At 28.4% G+C, this 22,521-nt stretch overlaps 3 protein-coding genes across 6 annotated transcripts in view; 2 read left to right on the top strand and 1 right to left on the bottom strand.

Moving 5' to 3' along the window:
- The first annotated feature begins 87 nt into the window (after window positions 1-87).
- Window positions 88-5,093, top strand: LOC133834215 (uncharacterized). Of its 3 annotated transcripts, XM_062263744.1 has the most exons (12): window positions 95-295; window positions 493-548; window positions 664-719; window positions 1,203-1,332; window positions 1,412-1,506; window positions 2,008-2,213; window positions 2,387-2,575; window positions 2,675-2,875; window positions 3,462-3,615; window positions 3,723-3,786; window positions 4,505-4,570; window positions 4,651-5,093. In XM_062263744.1, exons 1-12 carry the CDS (start codon window positions 219-221, stop codon window positions 4,725-4,727), a joined length of 1,371 nt encoding a protein of 456 aa, XP_062119728.1. In that variant the 5' UTR covers window positions 95-218; the 3' UTR covers window positions 4,728-5,093. The 3 variants fall into 3 exon arrangements, 2 of the variants coding, with proteins under 2 accessions (XP_062119728.1, XP_062119729.1); XR_009893322.1 differs by lacking the exon at window positions 4,651-5,093 and having other exon boundaries at window positions 88-295; window positions 3,505-3,615; XM_062263745.1 differs by lacking the exon at window positions 664-719 and having other exon boundaries at window positions 96-295; window positions 1,207-1,332.
- Window positions 5,094-5,837: 744 nt separating this feature from the next.
- Window positions 5,838-8,067, top strand: LOC133834216 (cinnamoyl-CoA reductase-like SNL6). Of its 2 annotated transcripts, none has more exons than XM_062263746.1 (4): window positions 5,838-6,675; window positions 6,785-6,939; window positions 7,206-7,406; window positions 7,520-8,067. In XM_062263746.1, exons 1-4 carry the CDS (start codon window positions 6,561-6,563, stop codon window positions 7,952-7,954), a joined length of 906 nt encoding a protein of 301 aa, XP_062119730.1. In that variant the 5' UTR covers window positions 5,838-6,560; the 3' UTR covers window positions 7,955-8,067. The 2 variants fall into 2 exon arrangements, with proteins under 2 accessions (XP_062119730.1, XP_062119732.1); XM_062263748.1 differs by having other exon boundaries at window positions 6,083-6,675; window positions 6,788-6,939.
- The window catches only part of LOC133834213 (uncharacterized), a 26,637-nt gene continuing 12,096 nt past the window's right edge, over window positions 7,981-22,521 (bottom strand). Inside the window, exons 2-3 of the mRNA XM_062263743.1 lie at window positions 10,132-10,976; window positions 7,981-9,213 (exon numbers count right to left, since the gene is read on the bottom strand). Of these exons, the coding sequence (XP_062119727.1) occupies window positions 8,215-9,213; window positions 10,132-10,932 (1,800 nt within the window). The 5' untranslated portion in view covers window positions 10,933-10,976 and the 3' untranslated portion in view covers window positions 7,981-8,214. The remainder of the gene's footprint in view (window positions 9,214-10,131; window positions 10,977-22,521) is intronic.

Below are 22,521 nucleotides of genomic sequence, written 5' to 3'. Positions count from 1 at the left end.
GGCCTGTTAGTACTAAACCAGCCCAATAGAGAAAGGCCCATAATTGTGCTGCCTCCTTGTTGTGACAGTGAGCGGGGGGAAGTAGGGAACCCATGAGCCATGAGCCATGAGCCATGAGCCAAGAGGTTCTTTGTGTGCGTCTTTCTCGAGCTAAGAGAGGTATAAACAGTTAAAGATTGAGTTTTTTTGAGTGACAATAAGGGTCAGTACCCAGTAGAATGATGTTTAACTTTCTTCTCAAGCGTTTCGTTGGAAGTTCATTGACTTGTTCATACCATTCATTCCTTCCCAACTTGTCAGCTCTCTCTCTCTCTCTCTCTCTTCATGTTAAATATGTAATCTTTTTTGTTTGTTTGTTTGGTCTTTGGTTTTTAATGTTGGTTTTCTGGGGTCCTGCACAATTGAAATTTTCGTTTCATTACTTCAAGCATGCTTCAAATGGAACTAACTACATATCATTCATCTTAAATTATCTGCCTTTTGATTTTGCAGAATGCAGTCCCAGCTGCCGAGGATGAAGCTGAAACAGTTGTATTTCCTAATCCTAGGTAATATCCATATTTATTTTTGATGATTGTAATAATAAAGAAGATTAGAAGCTGGCTTACTTGCACCTTTTAATTACAAAGTACAAACACTCTTTTCATTTTTGTCTTTGCAAAGGAGAAGACCTTTTCATTTGTTGTCGCCTAATTGGTGTGTTTGCTGTAAGAACGAGGGTGAGTCAGCGAGCCATTTATTTCTCGAGTGCTCTTTCTCCAGGGCTTTGTGGGGGTAAAGTGTTTAATGAGTTCGGGGTCTCTTGGTGTATGCCTTCCTCGTGTTCTCAATTGTTTTTATGTCAGTTAGAGGGAGGAAAAAGGAAGGCCCGTTTATGGTAGAGTACCGTGTTGGGCACTTTTTGGGCAATTTGGTTGGCGAGAAATAGTAGGATTTTTGAAGAGTCTTCTTGTTCTGCGGATTCTCTTTGGGATAAATTTAGGTTCTGGGTAGCAATGTGGGTGTATAGATTGAAAGGTTTTGAGGGAGTTTACTTTTTGGATTTGTGTAGGGAGCGGGTGTATTTGTGGTGGGAGTGGGTGTATTCCTCCGCCATAAGTGAGGGTTTTTATTGTTATTGAGTTGAGGTTTCCTTTGACCTCTGTCTCTTTTTCAAAAAAAAAAAAAATTTGTCTTTGATTTGCATTGTTTGGTATCCGTAGAAAGGCCGGAGACTGTCTTATGGGATTAATTTGGCGTTGGCTGCAAAGGGTATACATGTGAAAGACAAAGTTTTTTACAACTTAAACTCTTCTGAGCTACAACAACATGGTGCAAATGCAATCATTACAGGTAAGTTATCTATATGAGCTTTAGGCATTAGTTGATATTTTTTCTTATTTTCTTTTTCAACTAATTTCTTTCTTTTTAGAGTCCTTGTCAGGACTTCCCCTTCATATTAGAGGAAATGTCCTTGAAGAGACTTCAACAATATCAAGGACACAATTTAACAAACTCTTAAAGCAGGCATGTCTTCTTTTGGATTGGATGAATTACTTAAACTCTAATATAATTTTCAAGAACACCACCAGTAAATTTCAAACTTTTCTAAGATAATTATTTTGTCCTTTTCTTCATTGTACCTTGGTATGTGAAGAGAGTTTATTATCATTTCTTTAGATAGTTTTTGTTTTTTTGAAAAAGCATTTTTTTAGATTGTTATGCTTGACTTGTGTAGAAGTTCTGGGGATGTCCTGCCTGTTTAGTTATTGGTTGAACATAATATAGTCTAGCAAGACTTTTTCTTTTCCCCTTTATTTAAAGTTATTGTATTCACCTGCATGATTTTTTTTTTGTTGTTGGTTGCTGAAACTGAAAGGCTATCTGAACTGCTTTATTGTTATTGTACTCATCGTCTTTGGTAATATTAGCATGCTTGAAACACATCCATCTATGATCAACCAACAAAGAGCTTTGATTATCATTATTTTTTATACTTTTTTATTTTCTGTTTTCTGGTTTTGCTAGGTCACAAGTCACATATCATCCATCCCAAATGTTTTTGTTCATGATGGGACCATTGGTTCATCACCAAAATGTGATGCAAAAGTTCGTGTAATAAGCGAGAATCCTACTGCTGCGTTATCACTTTCTAATGTTCTTTGGAAGACTTCGTCTCGTGCAGTTTCTCACGACTCTTGTCCTTTAACAGTTTTTGTGGCTACTTCTATAGGGTATGCTCAATTTTAATCCATTCTTTACTTACACGGCCATATTAGATCAAACAAATTTATGGTCTTCCAAAGATGCCATTTTAGTTTTGCTTTTGCCAGATCCTATAGTCATTTCTTTGTTTTCTTTACAAAACATGCTGTAAAAATATTATGTCACATTTTATAACATGCAGTCCAGGTGTTGCAGAAAGTATTGGCCTTGGACCTCAAGGAAGTAACGGATTTATAGTTGGTGATGTCGAGCATTCATTACTTGTGTTATGTGGTAAAGCTTTCTCAGATAAGGATGGAACTAAAGAAGCACTGGCTGCCTTGTCTGGACCTATCATAAGCGCACGGGGAGGCCTCCCTTTATCTGCAAGGTAAATCTTTCATGTGTTTTTGGATTTGCATTTTGCGTTTTCATTCTAGATGCAATTCGCTAGTTTCCGACTTACATCTGGAGATTTTAAAATTTTCAGGCTTCTAGGCCTTGGCAACTCTGTGGTCCTTTTGTTTGCACCTGAAAATATTGGTAAGAGCTGTGCAGATAAGTTAGTGTCTGCAGATGTTGGTGTGGTTCTTTCTTCTCAAGGTGTTGCAACATTATTTCGAGATGGAAGTTCTGGTGGTTCAAATCTATTTGAAGCTCCAGTTGCTAACATTCTTGCATCTTCTGATAGGTAAAGAATAACACATCTAAAATATTATCCTTATCCTTATCCTCTTCTTTTTTTTTTTGAAAAAAGAGACAGAGGTCAAAGGAGACCTCTACTCAATAACATTAAGAACCCTCACTTATGGCGTGGTAAAAACAGAACTAATTTACTGCCACAAAAACGCCCACTCCCTACACAAATCCAAAAAATAAACTCCCTCAAAACCTTTCGATCTATACATCCACGTTGCAACCCAGAACCTAATTTTATCCCACAGAGAGTCCACAGAACAGGAAGACTCTTCAAAAATCCTACTATTTCTCTCCAACCAAATTGCCCAAAAAGTGCCCAACACACCTTGTCCTCTTCTTCTTTGTTTTGAAAGGAAAAGCAACCAATGTATCATTTTAATTTCACGATCTTTTTCGGTTAGTTATTTTTGCCTGTGTTTTAGTTTTATAAACTATGTATAGTGGCTTTCTTCCGATAGTTCTGTCTCATTCTTTTACCATTTATTATTCTATCCATATCGGCTTTTGTCCATTCCACTTCTTATCCTACTACCTGCATGCCTAAACAAATTGCCCTCTTCTCTTTTCCATTGAAGCAGTACTGGTAGTATCCCTTACATATCGAAGCTTTCTCCTGGCCAGGCGGCTTACCACTTCCTGGCTGGTTATCAGAATGGGAAGTTCTTGCCTGCATATTGCAAAGGCCCTTCATCAGTTGACCCACCAGACCTAGCAATTGCTCTTCTTTCCAAGGTTAAATTTTAAAAAATCTTTGATCGTAAGAATATGTTTATGCAGTTTGTTTTTATTGTTCATCACTTTTCCTAACTTTATCCGAATTCCTCTTTGTTGTGCTGCAGTTAAAAGACAACCAAATCCCTTCATATTTAGTTAATGTTGGCGTTGGAGAAGAGAGTTTAACTGGTAAGATAATGTTGAATAACTTGAATACTCTCTTGCAATCCTCAATTACATTTGTTTCATTCTGAGTAATTTACTAAAGGGTTTATATCTTTTTGGATCCTGTGTTTTTTTCCATTACCTGTTTGGATCTTGTGTTTTGACAAATTACTTTTTGGACCCTATATTTTGTAAAATAGTTAAAATAGAACTCTAAACTCATTTTTGATGAAGAAAAAATTAAATATAACAACACAGTTTTTAAGCAAAATAATTTTATTTTTATTCTGAATTGTTAGTTTAGTAAATTATTTATGATTTTAGTTGAAAAAACATTGACCAAAATCGGGTTTAGGGTTCTATTTTAACAAATTTACAAAACATAGGGTCCAAAAAGTAATTTTAACAAACAGGTAATGTGAAAAAACACAGGGTCCAAAAAGGTATAAACCATTTACTAAAATGTCATATGTTTTAAATAATGTACTAAACAATGGTAGGTTTATTGAAACTTTCTCTTCAAGTACCTTTTGTTTTTGTTTCTCTATTTTATCTTTTCTATCAAAGATACTTAAATGAAATATAGACAGTGATTCTTTGACTACTTGTTTGCTTTGTTTCTGGCATACATGTAGTAAGTATTTGGGCCTTCCTAATGTATCTAAACCTAATATATATTCTTTTTCTTTGGAGACACAACATATCTTATCTTTAATTTGACACAATTCGTTTTTATACTTAGGGAAAGATTTCTTTAAGTTGGTGGAATCATGTCTGTCCAAGAACATCCCACCACTACAAACAAAAGGTGACCTTATTTTCTAATGGCTGCTTTCTCTTAGAGTATAATAATTATGACTGAAGTCATTATTGGGTACTTCATTTCAGCCAGTGATCTTCAACAAAAGTACAAGAGCTTTCTATCAGGAAAATTTCAAGAACTACCAGAGGAACTATCATTCTGAGCACAATCCAGCCTCTTCTATATGAAGTGAAAGCTCCAAGCAATGGGGCTGAAATTTTGTTCTTGTACATAACATCATATGGCACAGAACGCCCATAAGAAAAAAGAAAAAAAAAATTCATATTTTCAGTTCAATGAAAGGACCTTCCAATTTTGTTAGCTTCAGATTAAAAAATATAGTCTTAATTGATGACTGAAGTGAGCATGGATTTCATATGAAGTTTTAATGTAGTTGTGTTTTATCCATGTAATCTGAGAATGGGACTTGTGCTTAAGCAGATCCTTTTGGACTTTGTGACATGATAAGGATGTACCGTTGCCTTTCATGCTTAATTATTAATTATTACAGTGACATTCCAACTCCTCATTTTAATTTGATAATCACATTACAATTGCAGACACCACATGTTATGGTGGGGAGGCCATGAGTGACACTGCAATTATGTGGAATATTTGTGTATAAACTGTTAGAGTTATTATCTTAAGGCTATTTTAGTCTTTTAGCATTCTATGTTATTTTATTATCTTTTGTCTTTTATAAGACTTTGTTGATTATTTTATGATAAAAGAACATTTATTCTTCTTTTGCAATATAGTTAGCTCCTCTCTTTCTCTTCATATCTTTACCTTTTGTTTTCTCTTTGGTTCCATAGATTTTTGTAATCTTTTGCATGATTATCATAAACATGTATAAAGCCTGTTTTTACATGGTTTTAAACCTTAATGAATTTGAACAGGGTTGACCATATTCAGAGACCAAATTATTCCCTAGACTGAAGAAAATTAGCTTTCAACTATTCATCACTGTCACTTTCTTTTTGGAAAGAAGAAAAGCATGGTCAATGTCAGATGCCCATTACAGGCAGCAAGAGCTTTAAAAGAAAAAAGTTGAGCATTGAGAGCAGGTATGATATGAAAACATAAAATATATATAAATATTTATATATTTGATAAAGCTGTGATTTTACTGGCAGGGCCAGCTAGGTGAGGGACCTGCCTTCATATTTGGTCTCTTAATGGCAGCATTTTGTGTTTGGCAAGCAAAGAAAGGGGTCCAGCTGTGATGTTCAAAAGGGTCAAGTGAACAAGAAATGTGTCCTTTCTAGAACCTCATCTATGATATGATCTAACTTTGCCTTTTTTTTTGCTTTATTTTATTTGGAGTTGACTAATTTCCTAATGTTGAATTGTCCATCCATGTCCAAGGTAAAAAAACTTCACATGTCACATGTGGTCCTTTGCTTTGCTATTATTAAACAGCTGGCAAAACCTGGTAATACAAAGCTCTCAAACTTTAGAAGGTTCACGCACTCATAAATATGACACGCTTTGCCGTGTTATATATGAATGTGGCATTAAATGATAACATAGCTGTTTTGCTTTGTTTTCTTAAAGCCCAACTTTCAATAGCAGCTGACAAATCACCAAGTTGACCACATTAATGATAATGATGTTGTAGTTGTTGTTGTTATTCGAATATTATGGACTCTCCCAAATAAGTCTATGTCTCAACCCTCAACCTCCCTCGCTCTTAAATTATCTCATATTGAGTCAAAAATGGAGAGTAAGCACTGAGCAGTAGTAATGTACTAATCTGCAGTGAGAAACAAGGGGTTGGGATTATGTCTGTCCCCACCATAACCTCCCACCTTCCAAAACACATACATGTAACCACATTCTTTCAATGCTCCTCCAAAAGTCCAAACTATTAAATCTCTTTCTTCCTAATACTTCTCACTTCAAATATATAGATATATATATAGTGTTTCTGCCAACTTGTATTTGCATCTCTCCTCCTCCTATCCCAAGTCCTCCTAAGTAGTAAGTGAAAGTTATGATGCCTCCTCAGACTGTGTGTGTGATGGACGCCTCTGGGCGCCTTGGCTCCACTCTGGTGCAGCGTCTCCTCCAAAGAGGCTATAATGTCCACGCAGCAGTCCAAGGCCATGGTATGCTTGGTTTTGGTTGGTGTTGTCCTGTCAAGGATGTTTAATTATCTTCTTCTTAATTCATTTCATTCAACCAAATGAATGTATTTTGTTGTCTGGTGTGTTCAAGCAGGGGATCCATTGCTGGTGCAGACTTTTGAATCCAAAAAAGTCAGAATCTTTCATTCTGATCTGTTGGACTATCACAGCATAATGGATGCATTGAAGGGTTGTTGTGCTTTGTTTTACTGTTTTGAGCCTCCTTCTGATCATCCCTCCTATGATGTAAGTTCCTCCATCTCCTTCATATTCTATACTCATCACCATGTGGATTGGATCCATCTAGTAGAAGGGTTTTTTTTGTTTGTTAGAGTCTCATGTCCAGGAGTGTAATTTGATCATTATAATAATAATAATAAATAATTGATGAGATCATTGGTGAGAGAGCTGGTCTGTCTATTAATTAAATAAACAAAAATAGGAGTGAGTGAGAGTACAGTCTGGAAAGGATTAGAAAATTAATTGAGTTCATTGTGTGGTGTGTGGTGCAGGAATTTATGGGTGAGGTTGAGGTGAGAGCAGCTCACAATGTGCTGGAAGCTTGTGCTCAAACTGACACCATTCACAAAGTCATTTTCACTTCTTCAGTTACTGCTGTTATTTGGAGAGATGACCTTACTAGTTCTACTTCCACTTTTTCTGATTTTGATGAACGAAATTGGAGTGATATCAACTTCTGTAAAAAGTTGAAGGTAACTAACTTAACTACTCCATACTAAGTCCTACTACTAATCAATCCATTTCACTTTCACTCTTTTCTTGATTCAACACTTAACCGTTTTTCACTTCAAATGATTATGATCAGCTGTGGCACGCCCTATCGAAGACCCTGGCCGAGAAGACGGCGTGGGCGCTGGCCATGGACCGAGGATTGAACATGGTCTCCATCAACGGAGGGCTGTTGATGGCCTCACACCTTACAATCACCAACCCTTATTTGAAAGGAGCTGCTGAGATGTACGAAAATGGAGTACTGGTGACTGCTGATCTCAAGTTTGTGGTGGACGCTCACATCTGTGTTTTCGAAGATAGCTCTGCCTATGGACGCTATCTTTGCTTCGACAGCGTAGTCAACTGCAACCAAGGTGCGGTTGAGCTGGCTCGCATGCTATCGCCGCCCTCCTCGGCCAATGTCGCCACTTTGGAGGAGGATACGTCAGTATACCAACAGAGAATAACAAACAGGAAACTAAACAAACTCATGGTTGACTTTGATAATAGTGTTATTCAGCTTCACTAATTATATAGATTGTCTTCTTATATGTTTAGGATCTGTGCAAGTTTAGACTAAAATGCCATTGAAAAACAGGTAATTGTGATACTGGAATGGAACCAAGAAAGCCTTCTGTATTAGTTGTTTCGAAAGAAAATATGTAAAGTACTGAACTTTACATATTCTTAGCTTCAGTAGAGCAATTACAAAATAAAGAAAAAAATAACGAAAGAAAGAAACATGAAAAAAAATGAAAGCACACGATGCACACACACAAACACACATATTTAGTTGAATCTCTCATCTAAAAGCTCAAAAAAACTGTCACCAACAGTCTCGTGCTTTAGTTCCGAATCAATGCTTACAGAGAAGCCTTCATCGATGGCCATCTTCTTTCGCGGCAAAGCAGTTCTCAAGAAGCCATTTATGTCTATCTTCTTGAACTTCTCACGATTCTCCTCCAATCTTTTTGATTCAGCTATCAATCTTTTTGATTCAGCTTTCAAATATTCAACCTTCTCATCTATAAGATTTGTGTAGACTTGTTTTAATCTTATGACTTTGAAAGTCCAATACTTTCGAATGAAATTCTGTCTCAAATACCACAAGTCTGGGTAAACTTTAAAATGTGCAATCCTATAAATGACATATAGATAAAAATACCATTGTTTAAGATCATCCCATGTGACGTCTTCAATTTTGGTTCTACACATTTGGTCAATGACAATTAGTAGTAATGTTGCAGTTACACTCCTCATTGCTGGGCTCAACCAAGAATAACCTCCAAGATCTCCTCCATAGCTGTCGAGCAATGTTTTCAAAATAGGAGCCAATGTGTTGGGTACCTTGTACTTACCATCCACTTCCCTAACCTTTTGCCTTAAATACTTCTCCTCTATCTCTATACCTTCTTCAGGAGTATAGTAAAACAACTCCGAAAAAAAGTCATTACTCACCAAACTATAGAACTTTTGAAAAAATTCACTAATTGTTTCAAAATCTTCAATAGATCCCAATTGATGAAATCGAGAATTAGCATTTTTGTAATAATCATACAAATTTCTTCTATAACTAAAATTATGTCCCCATAGAGTCCATGGTTGAAGTAGCTTCTCCTTTTCTTCTTGGGTTAGATAATTCATCAAGTCCCTGACTGTCTCTTTTTGAGTATTATTATTATAATCTTTTTCATCAATTCCAATGTCCCACTTCCATCTGTTTTCTCCTAAAGCCCAAAGCTCCACATCATTACTAATGTCATTGACTCCTTTGATTAACTTCATAATCTGATACATAACATTAAATGTAAGTATCTTGTAATAAAAATATGTATAAAAACTAAGTAAATATATATATATTATTTTTTTAAATACTTTCTACGCTTAAATCACATATTATTAAATTATTACAATTATCTAAATCGATATAATTTTTTTTTATTTACAAATAAATTTTCACATATAATGCTATTATACTTTACAAAATTTACAATTTCATTATCTGGAGCTTAAAGAATACCGTAATTAATATCCCTATTTTTTTATAATACAAATTTGTTTATGTATATATTATAAAAATCTATGCATTTTAAAAAAAAAAATGTCAGGATACTATTTCATGTGAAAATCTATTCGTATATATTATAATATTTGTTTATTAATAACACTATGTTCTCTTTTTTTTTTAAGGAATACTGTTTGTTTTTCTATGACAAACACCCAATTTATTTAGTTGTTTTTTTATCATTAATTTTCAAATTGGTTTTTTCTTAAGATGCTTTTTGTATTGAATATTTATAAAAATATTTTAATAACAAAACAATTTCTTTTATACGAAATTTCATATTATAAATAGTTAATTTGCTCTTTTTTATAACTACATAATCAATTGGACTTCTTTTTAATTAAAAATATAAATATATGTTAAGTTGGTAAGTGACAAAAATCAAGAGCATGTAAATAATAGTCAAATAACTTAAAAGAAAATAAACGCAGTGGTTAATTAGCTTGATATATATTTTATACGATACGATGTGGAATATTTCCTCAAATTCAAAATAACTTAATAATTCTAAAAACAAACACCACTCAATTAATACTAAATCATATATGAATATTTGCATGGTAAAAGAAATATTAAATGAAATATCAACCTAAAATAAGGCATGTATATATCTAAATATTATTTAATAAGAGATTTTGTACCTGGGGGATCAAACAATGTATGTGGGCTACATATTGGCAGTTAGAACAGCTGTAAACACGTAAATCTGAGTTCCTTTCTTCTTCGCACACATCACAATAATATTCGTGACAATTATCCTCAACGACTGAATCAAGAAGAGTCAAGTTGTGTATGTGGTACTTGTATTTAATAGTGGATGGCAATGGACCGCATATAAAATGAAGGTTGAAATTACATTCCATGCAACGAAATAGGAATGATCGAGTCGACTGAATTTCAAATGTAGCATGATTGTCCAACTCTTTATAAGATTTTTGACAACCATCACACTTGATATCGTCACAAGATGCTCCTTCCACAAGACAAAGCAAATGATCATGACTTCGACATTTTACAATTGTATCAAGAAATGCACATTCGGTACCAATCTTAAAGGTACACCCAATTTCACGACAACTGAAAATGAGTCTGCAATCCTTTTTACAACAAAGATCACAAGATTGAGGCTTACTAATTTGAAGAGAAAGAGGTTTGTGTGAATGAAAAGGGTGTTTAACTTTTCGAGGAAGTTTATCTACACACGACTTATGAAAAAAATTTGGACATGAAAGTGATGTGCAAGAGTAGGCTGGATAGGACCAAGGTAATTGGCATACTATGCATTTCTTACCTAGATTAATATCTCCAAGCTCGACTACAAGTGCCATTAGATGTTGATGGCATGAGAATTGAATGAAGTCGTCATCATCATCTTCACCATCACCAGTAATGTAGCTGCTTATTATTGTGGGTTGTGGAATCGAACCACATTTGGCATGCATGTAGAAAGCACAGTCGTCCTTGCAAGTGTAAGCATATTCTTCTTCTGTAAAGGATTCATCACAATAAAAGCAGCGAATAGAACTCTTGAATGATGATCTAAGGAGGCTGAGAGGGTGTAGATGCAACGAATTATTGATATGCTCTGGAAACTCCGCACATATTTTGTGGATTTGATAAAAACAGTGAAAGCAAGAGAAAAAACTTTCTGATGCAATGATTAACTGATTGCATATTTTGCAACTATATGTATATACGCTCTGAATTTTGTGTAGGTTATGCTCATGACTAAAATGTTGAATAGTGCTCTCCATCAATTCTCACACAATTTGACTAGTTTAGACAATAGAAGCAAAACATGTAAAATCATATGAATCTACCTATACTATTATATAATACTACTTTGTGCACAACTTTCATAATATGAAATATTTTTCACGCAAGATTATCCAAAAAAAAAAAGAAGTCATCAAATTATTTAATACAACTTTTTAATGTATGTATGAAGCATATATTTTGAGAACAATTATAATAATTTGATATCAATCAATATTTGCCCATTGATAATACATTGTTGTGTATTTTTTTCTTTTGCAATTCTCTCAACTTATTATTAAATAATTAAAATAATTAATAGTCCTTTGGAAAAAAAAAAATATATTCAAAAATTACAAATTTGTAATATATATAATTATTGCTTATATGTATTATTTTTATAAAAAATGGGATAACAAATAAAGTAATATACATTCTTTTTCTTTATCTTTATATTTTATCTCTACTTTATTCTTAACTTCATTAGAGAATATATAAATATTTTAAAAAATTTCCAATAAAATTAATAGTTGCAAAACCTTATTCTATATGTATTTTTATTTCTCTATATTAAAGATGATGGAGATTCTTATTCTTATTGGCTTTGTTAAAATAAAAATTGTTTGCTCATTTCATAAGCAATCAACAATTCTCATTCTTTTCTTGTTTCTTTTGACATTATACGTAATATATTTATTTATTTTTTATTACTTTCTTATTTGACCAACAAAAGTAATTCATGGAAAATTATAAAGAGAAAATATTCAATGTGACTTCTTATATATATATTTTTTTTACTTCTCAATGATTTAGAGCACTCCCAATGGATGAGCTAAAATATGTTATTATTTATAATATAAAAAAAAATTGGTTAAGTAGTCTTCTAATGGGTGATGTAAAGTTGTATTTTTTTACCTAAATGAATATTATTTCTCTATATGTAGTAAAACACTATTCATCAAGCTATAAATACTTTATTTTTTTTTATAAACTTGTGTATATATATAGGTGTGATGCTATTATATTTAATTATTTTATTTTTTAAAATGAATAAAATAATTTAAAAAATATAATATATAAATAATGTAGAGAAAAAATAAAGTGTAAAAGTTTGAGGTAAATTACAAAAATGTATGCTTTGGTGATATATTTTGTAATACACCTTCTCTATAATATTTAGCTAAAACTCATAAAAATATCTTCCATCAGCTCATTTATATATATATATATATATTTATAATAGCTATGCACAAACTCCAATTAATCCATATCTACATTTACATAACATTTACATATCATTTATATAATATTTTAATATTATTAATTTTCTTTATAAGCTTTCTCTCTCCATTTAGTATATATTTATTATTTCTTTTTTTTCAATTATTTTATTTTACTTTAAGTAATAAAATATGTTTAAAGATATAATATTTAAATAATGTAGATAAATATATAGAGAAACTGATGTATGGTATAATGTAAAACTTAAAGGTAAAATAGAAAAATGTATATTTTGATGAGGTATTTTAAAGGATGGAGTAGAACACTCATTGAAAGCACTCATTGAGGAGGTATTTCCTTCTCAATGACTTAGAAGACTATTTTTTTCTTCTATTTATTAAACATAAAAGATAGAAATCATTCCTATTCTTATTAGTTTCATAAATACAATACAAATTATTTACCCATCTCATAAACATTTCATAGTTTTCTTCTTTTTATTTTTTGTTTCTTTTTGGCATAATTAAGTAATATATTTCTTTTTTTATTACTTTCTTATTTGAGTAAATAGTAATTGGGGTCCCCAAACTTCATCAATTGTATCACTTAGGTTCACAACCTTTATATTTTTATTAGTTTATCATTTTTAATAAAAAAAATTACATAATTTAAATTTTATAAGTATACAATTTATTAAAAGTGTTTCTATCTCTAACATCATTTTTTTTCTTCCTTCCAATAGTCTTTTCTTTGGATAGATCTCGAAAAAATATCAAAGTTAAAAAAAAAAAAAAGCAATCAAAACGGACAACCGAGCAAAAAGTTATGCTTGGTAAAAGTTTTGAAAATTACACTACTTTTCTCTTCGGTTTTTTCAATAAAACCGCGGAGAAAAGTCTTTATTTCTCTGCGGTTTTCTTAAGAAAACCGCGGAGAAAAGTAGTGCAACTTTTCTCTGCGTTTTTCTCCCACTTTTCTTACTTTACATTGCGTTTTTTAAAAAACCCGCAGTAACAAAGTTCCTAAGTGTCCTTCAATCATTTTCTCTGCGCTTTTTATTTTAGATTGAAAAAAAAACGCAAAAAAACCCTATATTTGTAGTAGTGTGTATTTTTCTCTTTTGCAATTCTCTCAACTTATTATTAAATAATCAAAATAATTAACAATCCTTTGAAATTTTTTCTATATATTCAAAAATTAAAAAATTTGTAATATATATAATTATTTCTTATATTTATTATTTTTATATAAAAAAAAAGGATAAGAAATAAAGTAATATACATGTTTTTTTCTTTTTCTTTTTCCTTTTCCTTTTCCTTTATCTCTATCTCTACTTTATTATGAACTTCATTAGAAAATATATGAATATTTTAAAATTTTCTCAATAAGTGGTAAAACCTTATTCTATATGTATTTTTGTAAATTTTTGTTTCTCTTTGTTAAGGATGACAAAGATTCTTATTCTTATTGACTTTGTTAAAATGACTTTGTTAAAATGAAAATTGTTTGCCCATTTTATAAGCAACCAACAAGTATTATTCTTTTCTTGTTCTTTTGACATTATACGTAATATATTTATTTATTTTTTATTACTTTCTTATAATTGACCAACAAAAATAATTCATAGAAAATTATAAAGAGAAAATATCCAATGCAACTCATTTTTATATTGTTTTTTTTACTTCTCAATGACGTAGAAGACAATTTTTTTCATCTATTTATTAAACATAAAATATAGAATAATTCTTATTCTTATTAGCTTCATAAATACAATACAAATTGTTTACCCATCTCACAAGCACTTCATAGTTTTCATTTTTTTTATTATTTTGTTTCTTTTGGCAATAATTAAGTAATATATTTCTTTTTTTATTACTTTCTTATTTGAGTAAATAGTAATTAAGGTCCCCAAGTTTCATCAATTGTATCACTTAAATCCATAGCCTTTATATTTTTATTATATATTAATTAGTTCATAATTTTTAATAAAAAAAATAATTTAATTTCTAGAAATATAAAATTTATTAAAAGTGTTTCTATCTTCCCACATATTTAAACTCTTCATATATTGAATATATAAGCCAATAATTATCTACTAGAATATATATTTGACTAGTTCATATAATAGAAGCAAAACATGCAAAATCTAATGTGTTACTTGCAAGAGATTTTATAAAATAAAATAATAAAATATCATACTATTAATATTCATGCGAATGCTTTTTTTTTACATATTTATAACATTAATATAAATTCTAGATAGTTATATTTTGTAATATTATTATTTGGCTACAAATCAAGAAAATTACAATGATAGCATACACAAATTTAATTTTTCTAATATTGGTGATATTATTGTATATAACTGAAATATTAGATGTGTTTAGAGAAATATTCCTATTAAATAATATAATTTTATTGTTTAATAGTTTAGGAGAAGATTGGTGTTATTTTATAAAAAAAAAATATTGTGAATAATTCAGGTTTTTTTCGTTTTTAAATAAACATCTCATATATTTTTAAAATTTATTTTTACACACCTTAAAAAGAAATTCTCTCTATAATATATTATACAAAAAAAAAAGACACTCTTAATTAAAAATAATAATTTTTTTGTGATAGAATACTTGAATCATATTTTTTAATTTTATATTTTCAATTCAAAATAAAATTAATATGCACAAGGCAATTTTTGTTGATAATTTTTAAAACAAATAAGCCATACATATGTATAATTATATTTCCATAAAAATACAATATACACATGTGTAGACGATAATTGAATAATTAAAGTTTAGTCATCAATTTTTTTTTCCACATATGTAAATATAGTAGAAAACTTGTAAAATTAAAGTTTTATTCTTTCAAACAGTTAAAAGAAAAATAAACATAAATATAATTAAAAAAAATTGATCATCAATGACAAATTATAACTAAAATAGAAATGGTTTACCCATCTCTTTATTCCCCTTTCTTTTTCACATTCTTTATAAAAAAATAAAGTAATAATATTCTTTTTATTTATTTGATCAACCTATATCTATTTATCTCTAATTTAAACTTTACTTATGAGAAAATTTTATTCTAATTTTTAATAATATATATAGCTCATTTTTTTTTTCTAATGTGTGTAAAAGCTTACACCACGCATTTTTTTTTTACTTCTCAATGATAGAAGTCTTTCTTTTTCACATCTCTTTATTGAAAATAAAAGGTGAAACCATTCTTATTCATATTTTTAAATACAATACAAATTAATGGTTAATTTACCCATCTAATTCTCATTTATTTCTTGTTTCTTTTTGACCTAAAGTGATAATTACAACTTTTCCCATTTACCAAGTAACATACATTTTTTTTTTCTTTTAATCTTTTGCCCTCCATTTTATTCTTAACTTGCATTGAGAAATTATTATTCTATTTTCTCATCAAAAGCAGTAATATATACTTCAAATTCTTTTTCTTTTTCTTTTTTCCTTTTGTGTTAAAACCTCAAATTATGTATTTTTTGTTTTGCTTCTCAATGACATAGAAGACTATTTTTTTCATGATCTCTTAACTATTAAAGAAGATAGAAATCATTATTATTCTTATAGGCTTCAATAACATTTGATAAAAAAGTAAAAATGTATGTATAAATTATGTGAAAGGAAATATTATGAAAAAGAAAAATATTAATTTGATTTCTATGTTTTACCTAAATACTCAATTGGTATTTAAGTTTTGTTAAATGACATTTCAAATCTAATCTTTTGCAAAATGGACCAAAATAGTACATTGCACTGATTTTGATCAAACTTATTTTAAATATGACCAAAATGCTCTTAGGCTTTAATCCTTTCTTTTTTCAAAGCTAATAATAATATTGATAACGGTACAATTAATTGAATAGACTCATTTTTTTTGTCTCAAAATTCTCCCTCTTTTTCTTAAATAAATCCTTCACGAAATTTAGAAATTTAAATTCTCATTAATGAATTAATAATAAAATAATTATTTTTTCTAAATATATCCTTTATTTTTTTCTTTTAATCTTTTGCCCTCTACTTTATTCTTAACTTACAGTAGAGAAATTATGATTCTATTTTTCTCATCAAAAACATTAATATATACTTCAAATTCCATTTCTTTTTTTCCTTTGGTGTAAAAACCTCGTATTATGCATTTTTTGTTTTGCTTCTCAATGACGAAGACCATTTTTTTCATGATCTCTTTATTATTAAAGAAATAGAAATCATTATTATTCATATAAGCTTCGATAACATTTGATAAAGAAGTAAGTAGGTATGTAAAAATTATGTGAAAGGAAAAATACTAATTTAACTTCTGTGTTTTACTCGAATACTCAATCCGCCCTTATGTTTTGTTAAATGACATTTCATACCTAATGTTTTGTAAAATGGATCAAAATAGTACATTGCATTGATTTTGGCCAAACTTATTTAAAATATGACCAAAATGCTCTGAGCTTTTATTAATTAATAATATAATTTAATAATTAAAAATATATTTTAAATAAAAAAATTAAGAAAAGAGGTTGTGTTTCCAAAGATATGTTATTGATGCTTTTTGGTATGTGTTGTGTGAATTGTTTTATCTCTTTCTAGATTCTTTATTTTGTTGTATTGTATGAATTTTTTGTAATATGTATGGTTTGATGTTTAAATGATATTGAGTTTTGATTTTAATTTTAAAATGGGGTATGATTATTATTCTAAAAAAATAAAACAGCTGGCATGAATATATATTAATTTAGTTGATAATACTTAAAAAAATGTAACAAGTGAAAGAATGAAAGATAATCATTATAAACATGAAAAATAAATAATCATAATAAATGAAAGCACAAACATGGATACACAAATATTTAGCCTAAATGTTGTAAAACAGTCTCATTTGTGTCTATCTTTTTATTTTTATTTCAGCTTTCATAAATTCAATCTTGTCATTTAGATTTTTTGAGACTTTTTTTTCTTCCATTTTTTGACTTTTAATTAAAAGTCCAATCAAGCTAAACTTTGTGATCCAATCAAGCTAATTATCAAAATCATATCTCTGAAATTTATGCTCATGACTAAAATGTAAATGAGAACCGATCTTCATATAGTCTATGCTAATGACTAAAATGTTGAATATATAGCAGCACAACATGTAAAATCATATGATACTAGCTATACTATTATATATATAGCTGTCATTAAACTGTTGCACGAAGAGCGTTATGCCACCTCCTTGTGGTGTTAGACACAACTAGTGCCATTTAACAATTCTCTTAATTAAATAACTCAGTAGCTTATAATAATTTATAACAAATTAAAGTGGAAAATTATAACAGAAATTAATCATTGAATGTTGTATTGAAAATTGGAAGACATACTGACCACTACCCTTTTAGCTACCTATATTTGGGCCATTAAAAAATGAAAAATGGGCAGTTTTATAAATAAAATGTTGAATTAATTATTTTGTCAAATAAAAAAAATGTTGAATTACTAATGGTGTTTTTTGTCTTTTCCAAAAGCCACTTTGTTTTTTATTCTTCCATTTTATAAGTTTTTATTTTTGACAAAATTTCATTTAATTTGTTTTTATTAGTCTTTTTTTTTGTTTATTTATATTAAATTGCTATATGAATTAATTTTTTTCCTGTTATGTAAATATTATAGAAAACTTGTAAAGTTAAAGTTGTATTCTTTCAAACAACTAAAAGAAACTAAACATATATATAATTACAAAAAATTAATCCTCAATGATAATTGATAGCTCTTTTCATCTATTTATTAAAGATAGAAATCAACTTTATCATGAATTTAGACTAAAAAAGAAATGGCTTACCCATCTCATAAGCAATCAATATACTATTATTCTTTTTTTTTTTTGACATTCTTTATCAAAATAAAGTGATATAACATTTTTTTTATTTATTTTATCATCAGCTTCAGTATTAGAGAAAATTTTATCCTAAATTTTAATAAAATACAGCCCAAACCCAAATTTTTGTTTTGATGCATTTTGTTTTTAATTTACTTCTCAATTCCAGAAGTCTTTCTATTTCACATCTTTTTTTAAAAAAAAATAAAAAATAAAACTATTCTTATTCATATTAACTTTAAATACAATACAAATCACTACAAAAAATCTTAGTTTTAGTCACAATAGATTTTGTGACTAAAAACAAAAAATTAGTTTTAATTAATAGTTAAATTACTTATCTCTTAAACAATTCATAATTCTTATTCTTTTCTTGTTTCTTTTTTACCAAATTAAAGTGATATTTACAATTTTTCTCATTCACCAAGTTACATACATTCTCTTTTTTTTTTAATCTTTTGACTTCACTTTATTCTTAACTTGCAGGAGAGAAATTATGATTCTATTTTCTCATCAAAATAGTAATATTATAGTTCAAATTCTTTTTTTCTTCCTTTTGTGTTAAAACCTTATATTATGCATTTTTTGTTTTGCTTCTCAATGAGTTAGAAGACTATCTTTTTTATGATCAATTTATTATTAACCAATCAGTATTATTGGCATCTTAAATAACCAAAAAATTACTTTTAAAAACTCAGAAAAATAGAAAATTCGTAACTCTGTGAACTTTTCCATTTCAAGGATATTACTTTTAATATCTAGTATTTTTTTAAGAGGTGAGAAGATATTTTTGTAAATAAAATTCATTAGGGTATTTTTTGTAATTATTTTATATTTTATTTTTCCTGTTGTTTTTTTAATTGTTTTCCATCACATGCCAATTATTATTATTATTGAGCTTTGAAAATGCGAAGAATGAACTTGTGCAAAATAATCTGATTTTAAGTATATTGAAAAAGACAACATGCAACACACACATATATATGATTTAAAATATAAAATAAAAATAGAAAAGCATGTAACATAGATAGAAAGTACACACACAAAGAAAAAGAAAAAGAAAAAGAGCTTGACAATTAATTTAAATTGTCTACGAAGATGATAGAGATTTTTATTCTTGTTGACTTTGTTAAAATGAAAACTGTTTGTCTGTTTCGTAAGCAACAACAATTCTCATTCTTTTCTTGTTTCTTTTGATATTATACGTAATATATTTATTTATTTTTTATTACTTTCTTATTTGACTAACAAAAGTAATTTATGGAAAATTATAAAGAGAAAATATCTAATGCAACTCCTTTTTTATATTGTTTTTTTTTACTTCTCAATGACTTACAAGACTATCTTTTTCTCTATTTTTATTTTTTGTTTCTTTTTGGCATAATTAAGTAATATATGTAGTGTGTTTCTTTTTTTATTACTTTCTTATTTGAGTAAATGGTAATTGGGGTCCCTATGCTTTATCAATTGAATCACTTAAGTCCACAACCTTTATATTTTAATTAATTTATCATTTTTAATAAAAAAAATTACATAATTTAAATTTAAAAATATGAAATTTATTAAAAGTATTTCTATCTGTAACATTATTTTTTTCTTATTTTTTACATATTTAAACTCTTCGTAAATTGAATATATAAGCCAGTAATAATTATCTACTATAATATATATTTGACTAGCTCGTATAATATATATTTGACTAGCAAAACATACAAAATCACATTAATGTGTTACGTGTAAGATTTTATAAAACAAAATAATAAAATATCATAATATTAATATTCATGCCAATGCTTCTTTTTACATGTATATAACATTAAAATAAATTCTAGATAGTTATATTTTTTATTATTATTATTTGGCTACAAATCAAGAAAATTACAATGATAGCATACACAAATTTAATTTTTCTAGTATTGGTGATATTATTGTATATAACTGAAATATTAGATGTATTTAGAGAAATATTCCTATTAAATAATATAATTTTATTGGTTAATAGTTTAGGAGGAGATTGGTGTTATTTTATAAAAATAATTTTTTTTGAATAATTAAGGTTTGCTTCTAAACTACACCCATAAGTGTTATATTCCTTTTTAAATAAACATCTCATATATTTTTAAAATTTATTTTCACACACCTTATACATTATTATTACTACAAAATTACCATGGATTATTTCTTAAAAAGAAATTCTTTCTGATGGACCCAAAACGGGTATGTTTAAAAATTTATATATCGCAAGCGCACGAATCGTCCATATAGAATAGTGATCGTAAGCAAGGATGTCGAACCCAAAGGAGTTGTCTAAAATCGAAAATGAAACTATTTTAAATCAAAAGTAATAAATTCTAACCTAGTTCCAAATATTGATGAGTTTTAATAGTATGAACATAAAATGAAATATTGAAAAATAAAGCTTTTTAAGATAATGAAAATAAACCAATAATGAGTTGAAAATAAGTATTAAAAGAAAAGATTATTAAGATACTAGAATCCACAAAATGTAAGTTTAATAATATTTATTAGTATATTGATTCCCAAGTTTTAGTGATAGTTAAAATAATTTAAACTATCATTTTCCAAAAATATTTATAATTTTAAGCACAATTTTCTTATAAAAAGATAGGATTTTTCTTCACTTTTCAAAATTATAATTTCAAAGCATTTAGTGTAAATCAATCTAATGAAATAGCAAATAAATCAATGAACATTATTTATAAGGCAAAACATAATATTTTTGTTCTAAGCATGGATGTGTACAATTTAATGACACATCTTACACAAAGAATATTATGTTTATGCACTAATGAAGAACAAAGTGTAAAAATGTTCTGACAATCTAAAATACAAGATATTTAAGATGAAAGAAATATATGAAGAAGAAAAATCCATAGACTTTGTTGCATTACAAGGGAAATCAACATACAACATAAATATTACCTAGTTACAAGTTGCTTCATCATGATCTTAATAATCTTATGAAAAAGATTAGAAGCACATAACTAGAATAGAAATTACAAAATAAATGACATACATACTTGCAAAATGCTCTTGAAAAACCCAAATGGAAGAGAGAATGGTAGAGAGAAAATGAGAGAAAAAGATGGTAACCAAAAAATTAAGCACCCCAAAAATGGTCTTGAAAGTCCATATTTATAGCCAAAGTGAGTTTATTAAAATAATCAATTTAAATTAATTAAATTGATTAGATTAATTAAATAAAATAAATATGGTATGTAGAGGTAAATTATAGGGTGTAATGATGATGTTGTGGTGAAAATGTGTAGGAAAAAGGGTAAAAAGTTGGCATTTTTGTCATAGGGGACAAAGGGACAAAATGCATTTTTGTTGGGCTCAATAAGGGAAATGGCAGCAATGTGGTGGTTGGGTGTTGGAGGGGGGGCCACGGGTTGGGCCTAGAGTGGGCCTCACGTGGTTGGGCTTTTGGAGAAACACCATTTTTCTTGTTACTTTCTTTCAAAATTACCATCTTTCCTTTGATTTTCTTGCTTTTCAATGGCAATAATTTTCCTACACAATAAATTATAAACTAAATTAAAATTAAATATTTTCATTAATAAAATATATCATATAACTCCCATGAAAACATTAATTAAAATTTAATTTACATAACATTTAATTTCAATAAAATCATATTTTTAGCATTCAAACTAACAATACTAATTTTAAATAATTAAACTACAACATATTATAATAACATATCTATAAAAACATATAAAAATCTAGAAAACTACAATAAGACTAATAAATTAAAAATTACATAAAAACTTAATAAGTTAATTAAAAACTCATGAACTAAGCAACAATTAGCATGTAAAACATGGTAAAATAACTCTATTTTGTAGAGTTATCACACCCCCAAACTTAAAGTTTTGCTAGTCCTCAAGCAAAAGAAAAATTAAAATACACATATATATATTTTTTTTTATTGGTGATATAAAAATGATTTTCTCAAAAATTGCACAATGAAAATAACTCTCAGAAATTATTATGAATAAAAGTTAAGCTTATATAATTAATTAAATTGTCAATTTTGCTTTTAGAAAATATGTTTTTATTAAAATTATTTTTCACTTAAACTTATAGGAAATAAGAATTTTTATGAAAAATGTAATTTTTGTTACAAGCAAAATTGACCCTATAATTAAAAACAAAGCTTA

Source organism: Humulus lupulus, chromosome 5 (assembly GCF_963169125.1).
Source record: "Humulus lupulus chromosome 5, drHumLupu1.1, whole genome shotgun sequence".
NCBI classification, from domain to species: Eukaryota; Viridiplantae; Streptophyta; class Magnoliopsida; order Rosales; family Cannabaceae; genus Humulus; species Humulus lupulus.
This window is presented reverse-complemented; position numbering and strand designations above follow the sequence as displayed.

Bases quoted from the DNA above. Each gene is read 5' to 3' on its own strand.
- LOC133834216 (XM_062263746.1), top strand. From the start codon at position 6,561: ATGATGCCTCCTCAGACTGTGTGTGTGATGGACGCCTCTGGGCGCCTT. The intron at 6,940-7,205 runs GTAAGTTCCTCC...TGTGTGGTGCAG, and splicing joins CTGATCATCCCTCCTATGAT to GAATTTATGGGTGAGGTTGA. The intron at 7,407-7,519 runs GTAACTAACTTA...GATTATGATCAG, and splicing joins ACTTCTGTAAAAAGTTGAAG to CTGTGGCACGCCCTATCGAA.
- LOC133834215 (XM_062263744.1), top strand. From the start codon at position 219: ATGATGTTTAACTTTCTTCTCAAGCGTTTCGTTGGAAGTTCATTGACT. The intron at 2,214-2,386 runs GTATGCTCAATT...TATAACATGCAG, and splicing joins TTTGTGGCTACTTCTATAGG to TCCAGGTGTTGCAGAAAGTA. The intron at 4,571-4,650 runs GTGACCTTATTT...ACTTCATTTCAG, and splicing joins CCCACCACTACAAACAAAAG to CCAGTGATCTTCAACAAAAG.